Genomic DNA, 15,299 nt, shown 5'->3' with positions numbered 1-15,299 from the left:
TGTAACTTTGATCAGTGGCCCCCAAACTTTCCAGCTTGGCTCTCCACGGGGTGGGTGGGTGTGAGTGGTAAGTGTACATGCATGCATGCACAGCTCCATTTCTGTGTGTGGGGGAAGTGCTCCATTTGTGAAAGTACAGCTTTGCGCGTGAGCACAAGCACCAGGGCCGGATTTTCCTATAGGCTAACTAGGCTTCAGCCTAGGGCCTCAAGATCAAGAGGGGCCTACATTCAAATTGTTAGCAAAATTAAAATTACACTATTCTAAGAACATTAAAACACTGAACCGAAAATAAGGAGAAATTCTACGCATATGACTAATAAACAAACATAAACATGTATTGGTTAAAATCGTTCCAGTGCCGCGGCAGTTGGGGAGCCCGCCCACGTTCCCGGCACCGGTGGTCGGGCGAGAGGCGCGGCCGCTCCCAGTAGCCGCCCCGTCGATGCGGAGCCCACCAGCGGTCAGGCAGGTGAGGGCGAGAAGGCCGAGCCAGGCAGCTGAGCACAGCAGGGGAGGCGGCTGGCCTCGCTGCCTTTGTCGCAGAGCAGAGCCGCCCTCCGTCAGAAGGCCAGCTATATATATTGATATATATCACAGTAATGATGTATTTTATTGTCTCTCATGTAATTTACAAACTTAAAAATGGGAGGTGAAAGGGCCTCATAAGTGGAATAGCCTAGGGCCTCTTTTCATCTAAATCCGGCCCTGACAAGCACCCTCCGCTTGCATGACTGCAGCTTCACGCACATGGGCTTTCCCATCTGTTGTGGCCCGTTGACCCTTCCAGCAGCCGAATTAGAAGAGGAGGAGGAGGCGTGGAAGTCAGGATCAGCATCAAAGCAACCTGAGAGCTCCGAGGGGGAAGAGGGAATGGAGCTGGCAGAGAGACAGAGGCAGAGCCTGGACCGTCCGTCAGCCCTCAGGTGGAGAGTCAACAGCCCCCAGGTGTGGAGGTGGCTGAGGAGGAAGTGGAGGAACAGCTGGACTGAACATCAGTCCAGTGCCTGATGCATGGATGCTCAGAAGGCAGAGGAGAGGAGAGCAGTGGAAATCTATGGGCCGGTCCTTGGGAAGGAAGAGCCACCGCTGCTAGCGAAGCCCCACCCTAGCTCTGGGGATAAAAGGCAGCGGAGATGAATAGATGTGACAGATAACTATTCATCTCCCTGCCAGGCAGACTTGTTAGCCTGTGGTGAAAGAGAAACGTTTTGCCGGGGCTGCTGGCGCTCCTAATGAAGGAATCATTGCAATTTGTTGTGTTTGGGGAGATGGGTCAGAACACCATCTCTCTTGCCACCGGGTTTTGAACAGGCCACGGCCTGTGGGACTGGGGACCCCTGACTTACATTACAAAATTGATTGAATTAAATATTGTAGCCCTATCCAAAAGAATTCTGCATTCATCGAAGTAACATTCATCACGTCATTTGTTCATTTTTGCAGAAGATTTACCTGCTGGCCGGATTCACCCCGTAGCCCAGTGGCACCAGGTCGGCCTGGTTCCCCACTTGGTCCTGCACGGCCCTGGAAAGTTAAACGAAAAGAGAGAAATAAGAGAGAAAGCTGAAACAAGGGAGAAAGGGGTGTTTGAATCAAACTTATTCAAGAACAAACTTGTTGAATAACGAAGTTATTCAAAATCGGCAGCATTTCAGAGGGTGGCTTAAAACAGTCCGAAAAGAAAAAAAAGAAAACCCATCTTAGCCAACTTTGAATTTTAAAGTTGCTAGTTTGCCACTGGCAAATCTCTACGTTGTAGATCCCCATGAGCCATTTTAGTTTTCTATCTCTCCAGCTCCATTTAGTTCCCCACAACCTGCCTTATTTACTACTTTCATTTATTAGATTTGCACCACAGGTGGATTTCTACCAGTTTGGCCTGGTTCAGCCGAATTGTTCGTGTTATGCCGGCTGGGATTGCAGAACTGGCTATGACCCAGGCTGGCCACGCCCCTGAACCGGTTCCCCAGTCGTCGCTGCCGCCATCTTTATTTTTATTTCTGCACATGCGCAGAACAATTTCCATTGAACTGCGCATGTGCCCGCAGTGAGCATCCAGCGAAGCATGCCCATGAGTGAACCGACAGTAACGCCATCCGAAATGCACCACTTAAAGATACCAGCTGGTCTCACTCACCTCACAAGATATCCTAAGGCAGTGATGGCGAACCTTTTTGGGCTCCCGTGCCAAAAGCAGGTGGAGTGCAAAGGGGTCATACCCCTCTGCTTTTGGTATGTTTTTTCACCCTCCCCAGACCCCAGAGGGCTTTCTAGGAGCCTGGGGAGGGTGAAAACAGTCTCCCCGGCCCACCGCCTCGATATGGTGAAAAAAAGACCTATGGGGAACCCGGAAGTTTAGGAATGGTGACTTCCGGTTTGCTCGTAGGGCTGGTTTTTCACCTCCGGAGCCTTCAGGGAAGCCTCCTGAAGGCTCGGGATGGTGAAAAATGGCCCTACGGCCAAACCAGAAGTCAGTTCCTGAATTTCCAGTTTTCCCGTAGGGCTGGTTTTTCGTGCTCCGGAGGTTGCACAAAATGTTAATGTTCAAGCCCCAGGAATAAAAGTACCACAAAAACACCACAAAAAGTAACTACAAAAGTACCACAAAAAACTCCGGGGGTAAGGGAACTCCGGAGAAGCTCAGCTACAGACAGAAAGTCTAGGCGTACTGCCAAGAAGCATTAAGGCTGTTAGAGGCAGTTTCTGAAAACACTTAAAGCAGCAGGGGTGGCAATTAAGATAAGGATTAGGCTAGAAATACAGGCATACTAGAATCTTTCCTTCCTGTGTTCCTTGCAGGATTAGCCCTGTAAAGTGGGAAAAGATTTCTTCTACCAACCCGTTCTCCGAACTGCTCAGAACATTAACATGCGGTTTGGGACAACCGGTGCGAACCGTATGGAGCCTACCATTGTTTATATCTGTTTTTCTTCAAATTTAGCAAATTTAAGAATGTATGGACTTCAATTCCCAGAATTCCTCAGCCACATTGGAAAGAAGAGTGTTGGGAAGACTAAAGAGCAGACTGGACAAATGAATAGATTCTTCCTTAGTGTTTTTCAACCTCAGTAATTTTAAGACGTTTGGACTTCAATTCCTAGAATTCCTCAGCCACAATGGAAAGAAGAGTGTTGGGAAGACTAAAGAGCAGATTGGACAATTGGATCAGAGGTGGGTTCCTACCACTTCAGACTGGTTCAGATGAGTAGGTACTAATTCAGCCTGCCATGCCCCCAAACCAGTTCTCTTGGCGCTGCCGTAAGCACCACCATCTTGTTTTTTTGCTTCTGCGCATGCGCAGAAGCATTTTTTCAGTACTGCGCATCCCTGAGCGAACCGGCAGTAGCAGTAGCCGGAACCCACCCCTGAATTGGATAGATTCTACCTCAGTGTTTCTCCCCCTCAGTAATTTTAAGATGTTTGGACTTCAATTCCCAGAATTCCTCAGCCACAATGGAAAGAAGAGTGTTGGGAAGATTAAAGAGCAGACTGGACTATTGGATAGATTCCACCTCAGTGTTTCTCCCCCTCAGTAACTTTAAGATGTGTGGACTTCAATTCCCAGAATTCCTCAGCCACAATGGAAAGAAGAGTGTTGGGAAGATTAAAGAGCACACTGGACTATTGGATAGATTCCACCTCAGTGTTTCTCCCCCTCAGTAACTTTAAGATGTTTGGACTTCAATTCCCAGAATTCCTCAGCCACAATGGAAAGAAGAGTGTTGGAAAGATTAAAGAGCAGACTGGACTATTGGATAGAGTCCACCTCAGTGTTTCTCCCCCTCAGTAATTTTAAGATGTTTGGACTTCAATTCCCAGAATTCCTCAGCCACAATGGAAAGAAGAGTGTTGGGAAGATTAAAGAGCAGACTGGACTATTGGATAGATTCCACCTCAGTGTTTCTCCCCCTCAGTAACTTTAAGATGTGTGGACTTCAATTCCCAGAATTCCTCAGCCACAATGGAAAGAAGAGTGTTGGGAAGATTAAAGAGCAGACTGGACTATTGGATAGAGTCCACCTCAGTGTTTCTCCCCCTCAGTAATTTTAAGACGTTTGGACTTCAATTCCCAGAATTCCTCAGCCACAATGGAAAGAAGAGTGTTGGGAAGATTAAAGAGCAGACTGGACTATTGGATAGATTCCACCTCAGTGTTTCTCCCCCTCAGTAACTTTAAGATGTGTGGACTTCAATTCCCAGAATTCCTCAGCCACAATGGAAAGAAGAGTGTTGGGAAGATTAAAGAGCAGACTGGACTATTGGATAGATTCCACCTCAGTGTTTCTCCCCCTCAGTAACTTTAAGATGTTTGGACTTCAATTCCCAGAATTCCTCAGCCACAATGGAAAGAAGAGTGTTGGGAAGATTAAAGAGCAGACTGGACTATTGGATAGATTCCACCTCAGTGTTTCTCCCCCTCAGTAATTTTAAGATGTGTGGACTTCAATTCCCAGAATTCCTCAGCCACAATGGAAAGAAGAGTGTCGGTAAGATTAAAGACTGGACTACTGGATAGATTCTACCTCAGTGTTTCCCCCCCTCAGTAATTTTAAGATGTGTGGACTTCAATTCCCAGAATTCCTCAGCCACAATGGAAAGAAGAGTGTCGGTAAGATTAAAGACTGGACTATTGGATAGATTCCACCTCAGTGTTTCCCCCCCTCAGTAACTTTAAGATGTGTGGACTTCAATTCCCAGAATTCCTCAGCCACAATGGAAAGAAGAGTGTTGGGAAGATTAAAGAGCAGACTGGACTATTGGATAGATTCCACCTCAATGTTTCTCCCCCTCAGTAATTTTAAGATGTGTGGACTTCAATTCCCAGAATTCCTCAGCCACAATGGAAAGAAGAGTGTCGGTAAGATTAAAGACTGGACTATTGGATAGATTCTACCTCAGTGTTTCCCCCCCTCAGTAATTTTAAGATGTGTGGACTTCAATTCCCAGAATTCCTCAGCCACAATGGAAAGAAGAGTGTCGGTAAGATTAAAGACTGGACTATTGGATAGATTCCACCTCAGTGTTTCCCCCCCTCAGTAACTTTAAGATGTGTGGACTTCAATTCCCAGAATTCCTCAGCCACAATGGAAAGAAGAGTGTCGGTAAGATTAAAGACTGGACTATTGGATAGATTCCACCTCAGTGTTTCCCCCCCTCAGTAACTTTAAGATGTGTGGACTTCAATTCCCAGAATTCCCCAGCCAGCCATGCTGGCTGGGGAATTCTGCGAGTTGAAGTCCACACATCTTAAAGTTGCCAAGGTTGAGAAACACCTACTTGATTTGTTGAAATCCTTGGTAGTGCCCCTCCAAGCAGGATACAGACATCAATTGCAGCCCCCCCTCCCCCGGCCTGGGAACAGTTGCCCTTTCCATCCGAAAATTATGTTTTGAATTTGATTTACCTGGAAACCTCTTACACCTGCTACTCCCATAGGCCCTTGTAGACCAGGTTGTCCCTGCAGGGAAAAAAAAATGGGTCAATGAAGGAAGATAGTACCATCTTCAGCAGGAACAGCAATTCCAAGGTGACAATATTTTAGGTAAGGAAAAAAAAACCATTACAAGTAGTCCACACTGCCGATCTCCTCAAATGGTGATGAAATGTTTGCAACCAAATTGCCAAGTTCAAAGTTCAAACCAACAGCCTGATTAGGGAGGTGTTGGGATCGCTTCCATATGTTATCTGGATGTTCTGTACTTAAACATTCTTTCATCCCTTGTTGTCTTGGCAACGGAGCTTGCACATCACCTTCAAGGCCATCTTCCTTGGTCCACAGTTATAAGCTCTAAACATCTTGGAGCAGTGATCTAGATTTATTATGATGACCAGGCTCACAGATGGAGCTTCCAGAACCCTGGTTCAGTTTTTTTTGAATGCCATAAAGGCAGGTTTGGGTCGTACAAAATGGATCGATTGATTAGAATGGTTACTTACAGGAGATCCTCTTGGCCCAGCTTCACCTCTCTCACCAGGGATACCTTGAGTTCCCTAGAAAGACAAATGCAAAATCGCTGATTCTGTATTTTCCATGAGTCTAATCCAGGATAATCCAAATGTAACTTGTGATATGACAACATCTTAAATGCCTCATTAGAGGTAGAGAGAGAAATATTGAACAAATATTGGGGAGATACTTACAGGTATACCTGGTTCTCCTGAAGGACCAGACTCCCCCATTTCTCCAGGGCTTCCCTTTGGGAAAAAGAGGAAGGAAAACAGAATGAATGAATGAATGAATGAATCGAAGGAAAATAAAAAATGAATGAAAGAAAATGAATGAATTGAAGGAAAATGAATGCCTGAATGAATGAATGAATGAATGAATTGAAGGATATTGAATGAATGAATGAATGAATGAATGAATGGAAAATGAAAAATAAAGGAAGGAAATTGAATGAATGAATGAATTGAAGGAAAATGAATGCCTGAATGAATGAATGAATGAATGAATGAATGAATGAATGAATGAATTGAAGGATATTGAATGAATGAATGAATGAATGGAAAATGAAAAATAAAGGAAGGAAATTGAATGAATGAATGAATTGAAGGAAAATGAATGCCTGAATGAATGAATGAATGAATGAATGAATTGAAGGATATTGAATGAATGAATGAATGAATGAATGAATGAATGGAAAATGAAAAATAAAGGAAGGAAATTGAATGAATGAATGAATGAATGAATGGAAGGAAAATGAAAAATGAATGAAGGTAAATGACTTAATGAATTGAAGGAAATTGAATGAATGAATGAAAAATGGAAAATGAAGGAAGGAAAATGAATGAATGAATGAACGAATGAATTAAAGGAAAATGGAAAATGAATTAATTAATTGATTGAAGGAAAATGAAAAATGAATGAAGGAAAATGAATGAATTGAAGGAAAATGAATTCCTGAATGAATGAATGAATGAATGAATGAATGAATGAATGAATGAATTGAAGGATATTGAATGAATGAATGAATGAATGAATGGAAAATGAAAAATAAAGGAAGGAAATTGAATGAATGAATGAAAAATGGAAAATGAAGAAAGGAAAATGAATGAATGAATGAATGAATGAATGAATGAATGAATGAACGAACAAATGAATTAAAGGAAAATGGAAAATGAATTAATTAATTGATTGAAGGAAAATGAAAAATGAATGAAGAAAAATGAATGAATGGATGAATTGAAGGAAAATGCATGCATGAATGAACTGATGGAAAAGCTAAAATGGACTATTTTGCTTATTTTAAGATTGTGTTTAGATTCCTTTTTAAACTAGCAATTATTTTTGTATAATTTTGCTTTATAATAGTGGATAAGTATTTTTGAATTAATGAGTTGATAAATAGATTCATTTAAGATTGTAGAAATATTGTATACCGTATGTTGTTAAACTTAAGAGTTATATATCGGTTATATTATGTTTAACTTACACTGAGGGATTACCTGTTTATGTATTAGTAACTGCACTGAGAAAAGTTGGAAGTCTTTCATTTCGTTAATATAATAACAAAATAGCAGGATTTACTTACAGGCTGGCCCTTTTCTCCTTTAGTGCCTGCGCCCCCAGGTAGTCCCTGATAGGGGAAAAAGAGTCACTAATGTTGAAATATTGAAAAACAAGAGTCCATAAATAAATTTATGATGATGTCTTCTTCCCATGACCAAATATTCATAAAAGAATAGTTTGTGTACTCAGGAAACCATCAATGTAAGCATCCAGACATGCACCCAAGTAAATGCTAGAATAACTTCCTGTTTTGTGGGCTACCAAGTTCAATAATTTAATCAAAAGTGATCAACATTCCCCTCTTCCCTCTCCTTTTAATGTCAGCCTTCCTTATCCCTCAAGTTCCTATATGTCTATGGAGATTATCAATTATTCAGGTCATGGTTGTCCCAAAATTGCTTTTCCAAAAGGCAACTGGACTTTCTTGGTTTTTTTGTCCTCGGTTTTTTCGCTTCTCATCCAAAAAGAAGAACTGAAGAAGCTTCTTGGATGAGAAGTGAAATGTTTTCGAAGAAAAAAAACCTTTTGGAAAAGCACCTTTGGGACTCAAGTCCTCTAATTCCTCAACCAATATGGATCGTGGGGGGATGATGGAAATCTAATATATTTGGTGGAGTCCAAGTTCAGAAACTTGTTCTATCCACTCCAGTTCTCAATTCCTTTTAACATGCTTTTAACATGATTATGGGAGCCCAGCAAGGACTTACTCTCTGGAAACAAATACTGTGGGGGTAAGACACCCCTGAAGCCTCTTGGGGGTGGTGGTGTTCTGTTAAGATACAGCCTGTTGTGCCTTAAAATGGCTTCTACCGCTGCCGTAAAATGGCTTCTACTGTACAACACAGTGGAGTTGCCATGGTAATGGCTTCACAAGGGAGGTCCCTCTTGTAAGGAGGAAAATCGATCATTACAAATTACATTTGGTCTGGACATTTTCCCCCTATAAATAAATACCTGGGCAACGCCGGGTTATCAGCTAGTCAAAAATAAAATGGGGTGGGAATGGAAAAAAAATATACAGGCAATTGTGAGGTTTTTAAGTCCCTGGAAATCAGTAGAGCAGTGTTCCTCACTCTTAGCAGCTTGAAGAGGGTATGGGTTTCAACTCCCAGAATTCCTTAGCCAGCATGGCTGGCTGCGGAATTCTGGGAGTTGAAGTCTACAGCTTTTCCCGCTGTCAAAGATAAGAAACATTATAGTAGAGGACACCAATCTCTCTGCAGGATAGTTTCTTTGACCTCTAAGAAGTCGGAGATGTACCAGGAGACGGTGCCAATCACCCTGATATCCCTTTGATCTAAATTTTATGAAAGAAAACTTACAGGGAGTCCATGAGGGCCTTTCTCTCCAGGAGCACCAGAACGACCGGCAGCACCCTAAGAATGTAAAGAAATTACGATGTGTAAATTTCTGATGACTATTACAGACAATATTAAGAGTTTACTTTAATACGGTGACAATCTATTCTCCTATTTTTATTAAACCTCCCTCCTATCTTTCCTTCCTTCCTTCCTTCCTTCCTTCCTTCCTTCCTTCCTTCCTTCCTTCCTTCCTTCCTTCCTTCCTTCCTTCCTTCCTTCCTTCCTTCCTTCCTTCCTTCCTTCCTTCCTTCCTTCCTTCCTTCCTTCCTTCCCCTACTCCTGTGCAAGAAAGAAAGGTACCCAGGTTGATTAATTCTTCTTGGAGTACATTGTTGGAACGTCTATGCAACAACTACAGTAGTATTCAGCCAGTAGATGGCAGTATTTACACATTTGGTTCTATGGTATATACCAGTGATGGCAAACGTTTTTGTCCTTGTGTTGGGGGCGATAGCCAGAAATGGATTGTTTCTGAACTTCCAGTTGGCCCGCTGTGCCCATTTTTTGCCCTCCCTAGGCTCTGGAGGCTTTCCTGAAGCCTGGGGAGGGGGAAAACAGCCTCCTCCAGCTCCCCGGAAGGTTGAAAATCAGCTAGGCGATAGTACACGGACATGTGCCTCACACCCACAACACAATGTGCCCTGCCCACCTGCATATGCGCGCGTAACCACCTCCCATGCATGCACCTGCAACCACCCCCATGAGGGGGGGATTTTCACCTCAGGCTCGGGGAAAGCCTCCGGAGCCTGGGGAGGGCAAAAAACCTGTTCTATCCACTCCAGTTCTCAATTCCTTCCTTCTTTTGACATGATTATGGGAGCCTATCAAGCACTTACTCCCTGGAAGCAAATACTGTGGTGGGGGTAAGACACCCCTGAAGCCCCTCGGGGTGTGTGTTCTATTAAGATACAGCCTGTTGTGCCTTAAAATGGCTTCTACCGTACTGGAGTAAAATGGCTTCTACTGTACAGTGCAGTGGAGTTGCTACGGTAACAGCTTCACAGTTCTCAACAAGAAGGCTCCTCCCACGCATGCACCTCCCACGCATGCACCTGCGACCACCCCCATGTGTGTGTGTGTGGGGGGGATTTTCACCTCTCCAGGCTCCAGGAAAACCTCCAGAGCTTGAGGAGGGTGAATGGGCCCCCCTGTTGGGCCCATTTTTTGCCCTCCCCAGGCTCTGGAGGCTTTTCTGAAGCCTGGGGAGGGCAAAAATGGCCTCCTCTGGTCCTCCAGAAGGCCGAAAATCAGCTGGTCACCATGCACATGCGTGCTGGAGCTGATGGCTCATGTGCCAGCAGATATGGCTTCACATGCTCTCATCAGAGCCTTTCTCAGGCTCCAGGATGGGCCCATTTTCCTCCCCAACCTCCTCACTGTCCGAATCTGCTGCCAGCTGCACTGGCCACTGGTGGGCCACGACCATTACTTTGCTCTGGGACTTGCTAGAAACGTGAGAACGTTTGGGGGGCAGTTGGAGCAATAAGGGGCGGTTCAAACTCTCAGCTGACTGAGTTGCCTCTGTGCCGTGCCCCGGGTCATCACAACGACTGCCTGTTTCTGTATGATATTTGCAACTGCTTGTAAACTAGAGAGCTACTTTGAAACTTGGAAAATTTGATGTTTGGGGGTAAGGAAAATGCCTGAATGTTCCTGCCTCTAAGATGAAAAAAAGGGCAATTATTGGATTTCTGCTCTCTTTTACACAAAAAAACCCCATTGTCATTGCACATGTAGGACACTCTTCGCAAATCCCTTACTCTTTGATTCCAAAACACAACATTTACAAGCTGTGGAAGGCAGCTTCGGTTTTGTCTACCCATCAGCGCAAACCAAATGGGAGTTTAACAAATGAAAAACGTAACGAAGGGAAACGTTGAAAAATGAGAAAAATGCAAAACAGCTTTTTCCTCCCGCCTCGCTAATGTCAGAGTAAAGTATTCCCGGCAACAGTGAATTTTAAATATCTTTTTTTTTTTTTTGTAAAAGTTCTGTCAACAACAGTGCACAACGTTCTGATTCATTGCAAAAGCATTTTATAAAACAGGTTCACAAACAACACAATTCAATGCATTTCGTAAATAAAGAGTCTTGTGCATCTATGGCCAAGTGAACATGTAAAATTGCATTTTTATTTATTTTAAGATGCTCCCATTTTCAATTACCTGCTCTGATGGTTTGTATTCATAAACAAGCATGCAAGCATAGAGGGATAACAGAATCATGGTTCAAGAATTAATGCTTGCGTTTTAAGCTCACTTGGGAAAGTCATGTCACGCCCACCCAACCTTCGTTTTATTTTTATCGTGGGCTTTAACCAAAGGATGGGGGTGAGGGGTGGGGGATGACTAAATCTAAGACACAAACACAAAGTGGACGGATTGTTGCTTGGAACCAGTAATGATAAATGAGAACTGAGGTGTCCTTGATACTCTCTCTGAGCTTGGTTGTTTTCTTACAATGTTTCATTACGAGCCAAGGTGGCGCAGTGGTTAAATGCAGCACTGTAGGCTACTGCTAGATCAGCAGTTCAGCGGTTCAAATCTCACCGGCTCAGGGTTGACTCAGCCTTCCATCCTTCCGAGGTGGGTAAAATGAGGACCCAGATTGTTGGGGGCAATATGCTGACTCTCTGTAAACCGCTTAGAGAGGGCTGAAAGCCCTATGAAGCGGTATATAAGTCTACTGCTATTGCTATTACCCAGCTAGGTAATGTCATCAGTGCAGGAGGAGGAACAGAGGTGGGTTCCTACCAGTTCGCACCTATTCGGTAGAACCGGTTCATCAAATCTACCGAACCGGTTAGAAGAGGTTCCACCAGTGGACCCGGAAAGCAGGCCACACCTACAGAAGAGGTTCCAAAATTTTTTGAAACCCACCACTGGTCCTTGGATAGGATTATTCTACACTATCATGCTCATATTTATAAAACTCAGGGCCTCTGTGGAAGGGAAGGATGTCTACTGCGTTTGTGGTGCAATCAGAACATTGCGTGTGTTGAAGTTGTTTTAACGCAAGCCTTTTAAAAAACAAGTTTACATCCTATTCTTATGCATGCCAGTGCTGTGTGTGAGGTCATTTAAGGTGGTTCTGACAAGTGTCGTCGGCATCTTCATATCCAGTCACATGGGTGGCAAGCCACTCCCATCCGGTCACATGGGCAGCAAGCCACTCCCACAAAGGAGGCCACACCCACAGAATAGGTTTGAACAATTTTTGAAACCCACCACTGAGGAGGAAGGAGGAGAAGAGGAGGAGGGGGAGGAAAAACAGGATAAGAGGAGGAGGATTGGGGGATCCTTGATGCTCTCTGAGCTAATCAAAGAACTGTAAGAGCAAACCACTAGTATATAGAGAGAGCAAATCCCACTCCATTTATATACAAGTGAGGTTTGTTCTGTTATATATTAGTGGTTTTCTCTTTCAGCTGTTCAATTAGCTCAGAGAGCACCAAGAATCCTCCCTTCCTCCTCCTCCTCCTCCTCCTCCTCCTCCTCCTCCTCCTCCTCCTCCTCCTCCTCCTCCTCCTCCTCCTCCTCCTCCTCCTCCTTCCTGCAAATCTCACTCCCTTCTAGTTCCGATGATGTTACCTAGTTAGGTAATGAAATGTATAACAGAATAACGAAGTTAGAAGGGACCTTGGCGATCTTCTAGTCTAGGGATGGCAAACCTCTTTGTCGTCGCATGCCAAAAACGCCTGTGGGCGTGCAACAGCACTTGGGTGTGACCCCTCACCCATAACACAATGCGTGTGCGACACTCCCCATTTGCCCTGCCTCCCCTGCACATGTGTGCGCCCCCCGTGCATATGCATACAACCCCCCCCCGCGCCCCATTTTGGGCCTAGTAGGCCTCCCAGCAGCCTCCTGGGAGCAAAAACGGCCCATGGAGTGGGGGCATGCCACACACTCCCTGTGCCTCATTTTGGTCCTAGGCCGCGTCCCAGTAGCCTCCTAGGACTAAAAAACAGGCCATGGGGGAGGGGCACTGCACCCCCGCACTCCTCCCGCCTCCCTTGAATGCACATATAACCCCCGCCCCCTGTCACGCATGAGGGTGTGCGTCCCCCACATGCACCCGCCCCCCACATATGTGTGACAATGATCCAAAAACCAGCTGGCTGGCGGGAGGCACATGTGCACCAGTAGTGGGTTCTGGATCCTGTTCCAACTGTACCAGTTGGAACAGGCCCGGCGTCGCCCACATGGATGCGCGCAGTGAGTGCATGCATGCACGCAACACACACATGAGTTGTAGCTGCCAGCGATGCTTCTGCAAGCTTCTGTGACACTCCAGCTTTCGTGCGCCATCCGCGTGCGCAGAAGCACCGAAGGGTTTAAAGGACAGGTAAGGAGCTCAGGCGGGTGGGTGGGCCCTCGAGAGCACCGTATCAGAACGGTACCCACTGCTCTGGGCAGGCTCCGGTACGCCTGTACCGGGGAGTACTGCCTGCAACCCACCACTGACGCGCATGGTGAAGCTGAGCTGGGGCAACAGCTGACGTGCCCACAGAGAGGGCTCTGCATGCCATCTGTGGCATGTGTGCCATTGGTTCACTATCATGGTTCTAGTCCAAGCCCTTACTCGAGCAGGAAACTCTGATACCATTTCAGACCAAGGGTTGTCCAAAAACAGCCACGCTCAGAGAGGCCTCCTCATACAACCCCCGAGTTACAAATATTCTCCTTGATAAGTAAGAAATTGAAGACTTTTAAATAGGACTACACACCTTCTCACCATCAAGTCCGTGTGCTCCGTCTCTTCCATTTTTCCCAGGTATGCCCTGAAAGAGCAAAACAGGATGAATAAGCTGAAAGAAGGATTTATGGATGGAACATATGGGTTTATTATTTATTTTTAAATACAATTGAATGACATTTATTTCTTACTAGCTGATAACCTGGCGCTGCCTGGGTATTTATTTATCCTAACTCTCCTTCCATGAACATCACCGCAATTTCTCATGCTGGATTTTCCCCCTTACCAGAGGGAGCCCCCTTGTGGAGTACTGTGAATTAGAAACCACTTTAAAGCAGTACGGTAGACACCATTTTAAGGCACAACAGGCTGTATCTTAACATAGAACATAGAACATACACTGCAAGGGGTGTTATGGGTGTCTTACCCCCCACAGTATTAGTTTCCAGAGGCTAAGTAATCTGTGTACCAATTTTGGTTGAAATTGCTCAAGACATTATGTTGGAGTTATGTTGGAATACACACAAACACACACACACACACACACACACACACACACATACACACACAACTTTCTATTAATGTGCTTTGATACAGCACTTTGGGAACATCCAACTTCTTTTGCAATTACCTTTTGAGGCTTTCCCTCCTTATATAGGGTGTCAATGATGGTTTTCTGCACAACTGTCAGGTCAGCAATCTTTCCCATGATTGTGATTCCTACTGAACCAGACTGAGAGAGCATTTAAAGGCTCAGGAACCCTTTGCAGGTGTTATGGCTTAATTAGCTGATCATAGTGAGACACTGAGCCTAGAATATTGCACCTTTTCACAATATTCTAATTTTCTGAGATTGTGGATTTGGGGTTTTCATGAGCTGTAAGCCATAATCATCACAATTACGACAAATCATGGCTTGAACTATCTTGCTTTGCATGTAATGAGTCTATCTCATATATTTGTTTCATGTTTTATGTTGCATTACTGAAATAAATGAACTTTTGCACAATAGTCTAATTTTTTGAGTTTCACCTGTATATTCAACCACTCAAAGTGCCTTTCATTTCCTTAGATTTGGGGAAATCATCTAAGGAAAATTGTCTGAATTTATGACTAAGAGCCTTCTAGGCTGCATATAGTGCTTTGTAGGAAGTTGGCACCCACCCCTCTCCTAGGAAAATGAAATATTTTAGGAAATATTAAAATGGCACAATATTTCCCCTAAAAGGGAGGCAAAAACTCAGCCAGCCCCCTCATCTTGGCAATGGGCCATTAAGACCTGAGCCAAACTATTCTACACAACAAAGATCTACCTCCTTCAGGCAGAGCCATAGGAGGAATTGCCCAAAGCCCCTTCATTACATCATCACCCAGCAAGGGTCAACCAAGCCTAGGACTCAGGACAGCCTACAGAGTTGCCCCTGCATGGCCCCATGGGAGCCTGACAACCAATCAGAATACAAGTTCAAATTCAAAAGCCCAGAGAGGGCATAAAACCCAGACACTCTCAGCTTCTCTTCCCTTTTTGTGCCCAAGATCTCAAACCACGTCATCCTGTCCATCATTAAACCATCTTTCCAAGCAGCCTCCATGTTTCCAGTGTCTTTTTCCACACTTTGAACTGAACCCAGACGGACATTTCTTCCAACAGGACTTTCCCCCTTCCATTACTTAATTCAAAATCACTTAAACCTCCTCATTTTGCCAGTGCTTCTTATTTAAAACAC

The 15,299-nt window shown here is 44.6% G+C and overlaps 1 protein-coding gene across 1 annotated transcript in view; it reads right to left on the bottom strand.

Annotated features, from left to right (window-relative positions):
• Positions 1–15,299, bottom strand: part of COL9A3 (collagen type IX alpha 3 chain) — a 53,193-nt gene that overhangs the window by 17,740 nt on the left and 20,154 nt on the right. Inside the window, exons 13-19 of the mRNA XM_087720869.1 lie at positions 13,604–13,657; positions 8,836–8,889; positions 7,536–7,580; positions 6,145–6,198; positions 5,941–5,994; positions 5,408–5,461; positions 1,456–1,527 (exon numbers count right to left, since the gene is read on the bottom strand). Of these exons, the coding sequence (XP_087576995.1) occupies positions 1,456–1,527; positions 5,408–5,461; positions 5,941–5,994; positions 6,145–6,198; positions 7,536–7,580; positions 8,836–8,889; positions 13,604–13,657 (387 nt within the window). The remainder of the gene's footprint in view (positions 1–1,455; positions 1,528–5,407; positions 5,462–5,940; positions 5,995–6,144; positions 6,199–7,535; positions 7,581–8,835; positions 8,890–13,603; positions 13,658–15,299) is intronic.

The sequence above is a fragment of the Thamnophis sirtalis genome, unplaced genomic scaffold (assembly GCF_051295495.1).
Source record: "Thamnophis sirtalis isolate CommonGarterSnake01/CBP01778 unplaced genomic scaffold, rThaSir2_p1.2 scaffold_7, whole genome shotgun sequence".
Lineage (NCBI taxonomy): Eukaryota > Metazoa > Chordata > Lepidosauria > Squamata > Natricidae > Thamnophis > Thamnophis sirtalis.
This window is presented reverse-complemented; position numbering and strand designations above follow the sequence as displayed.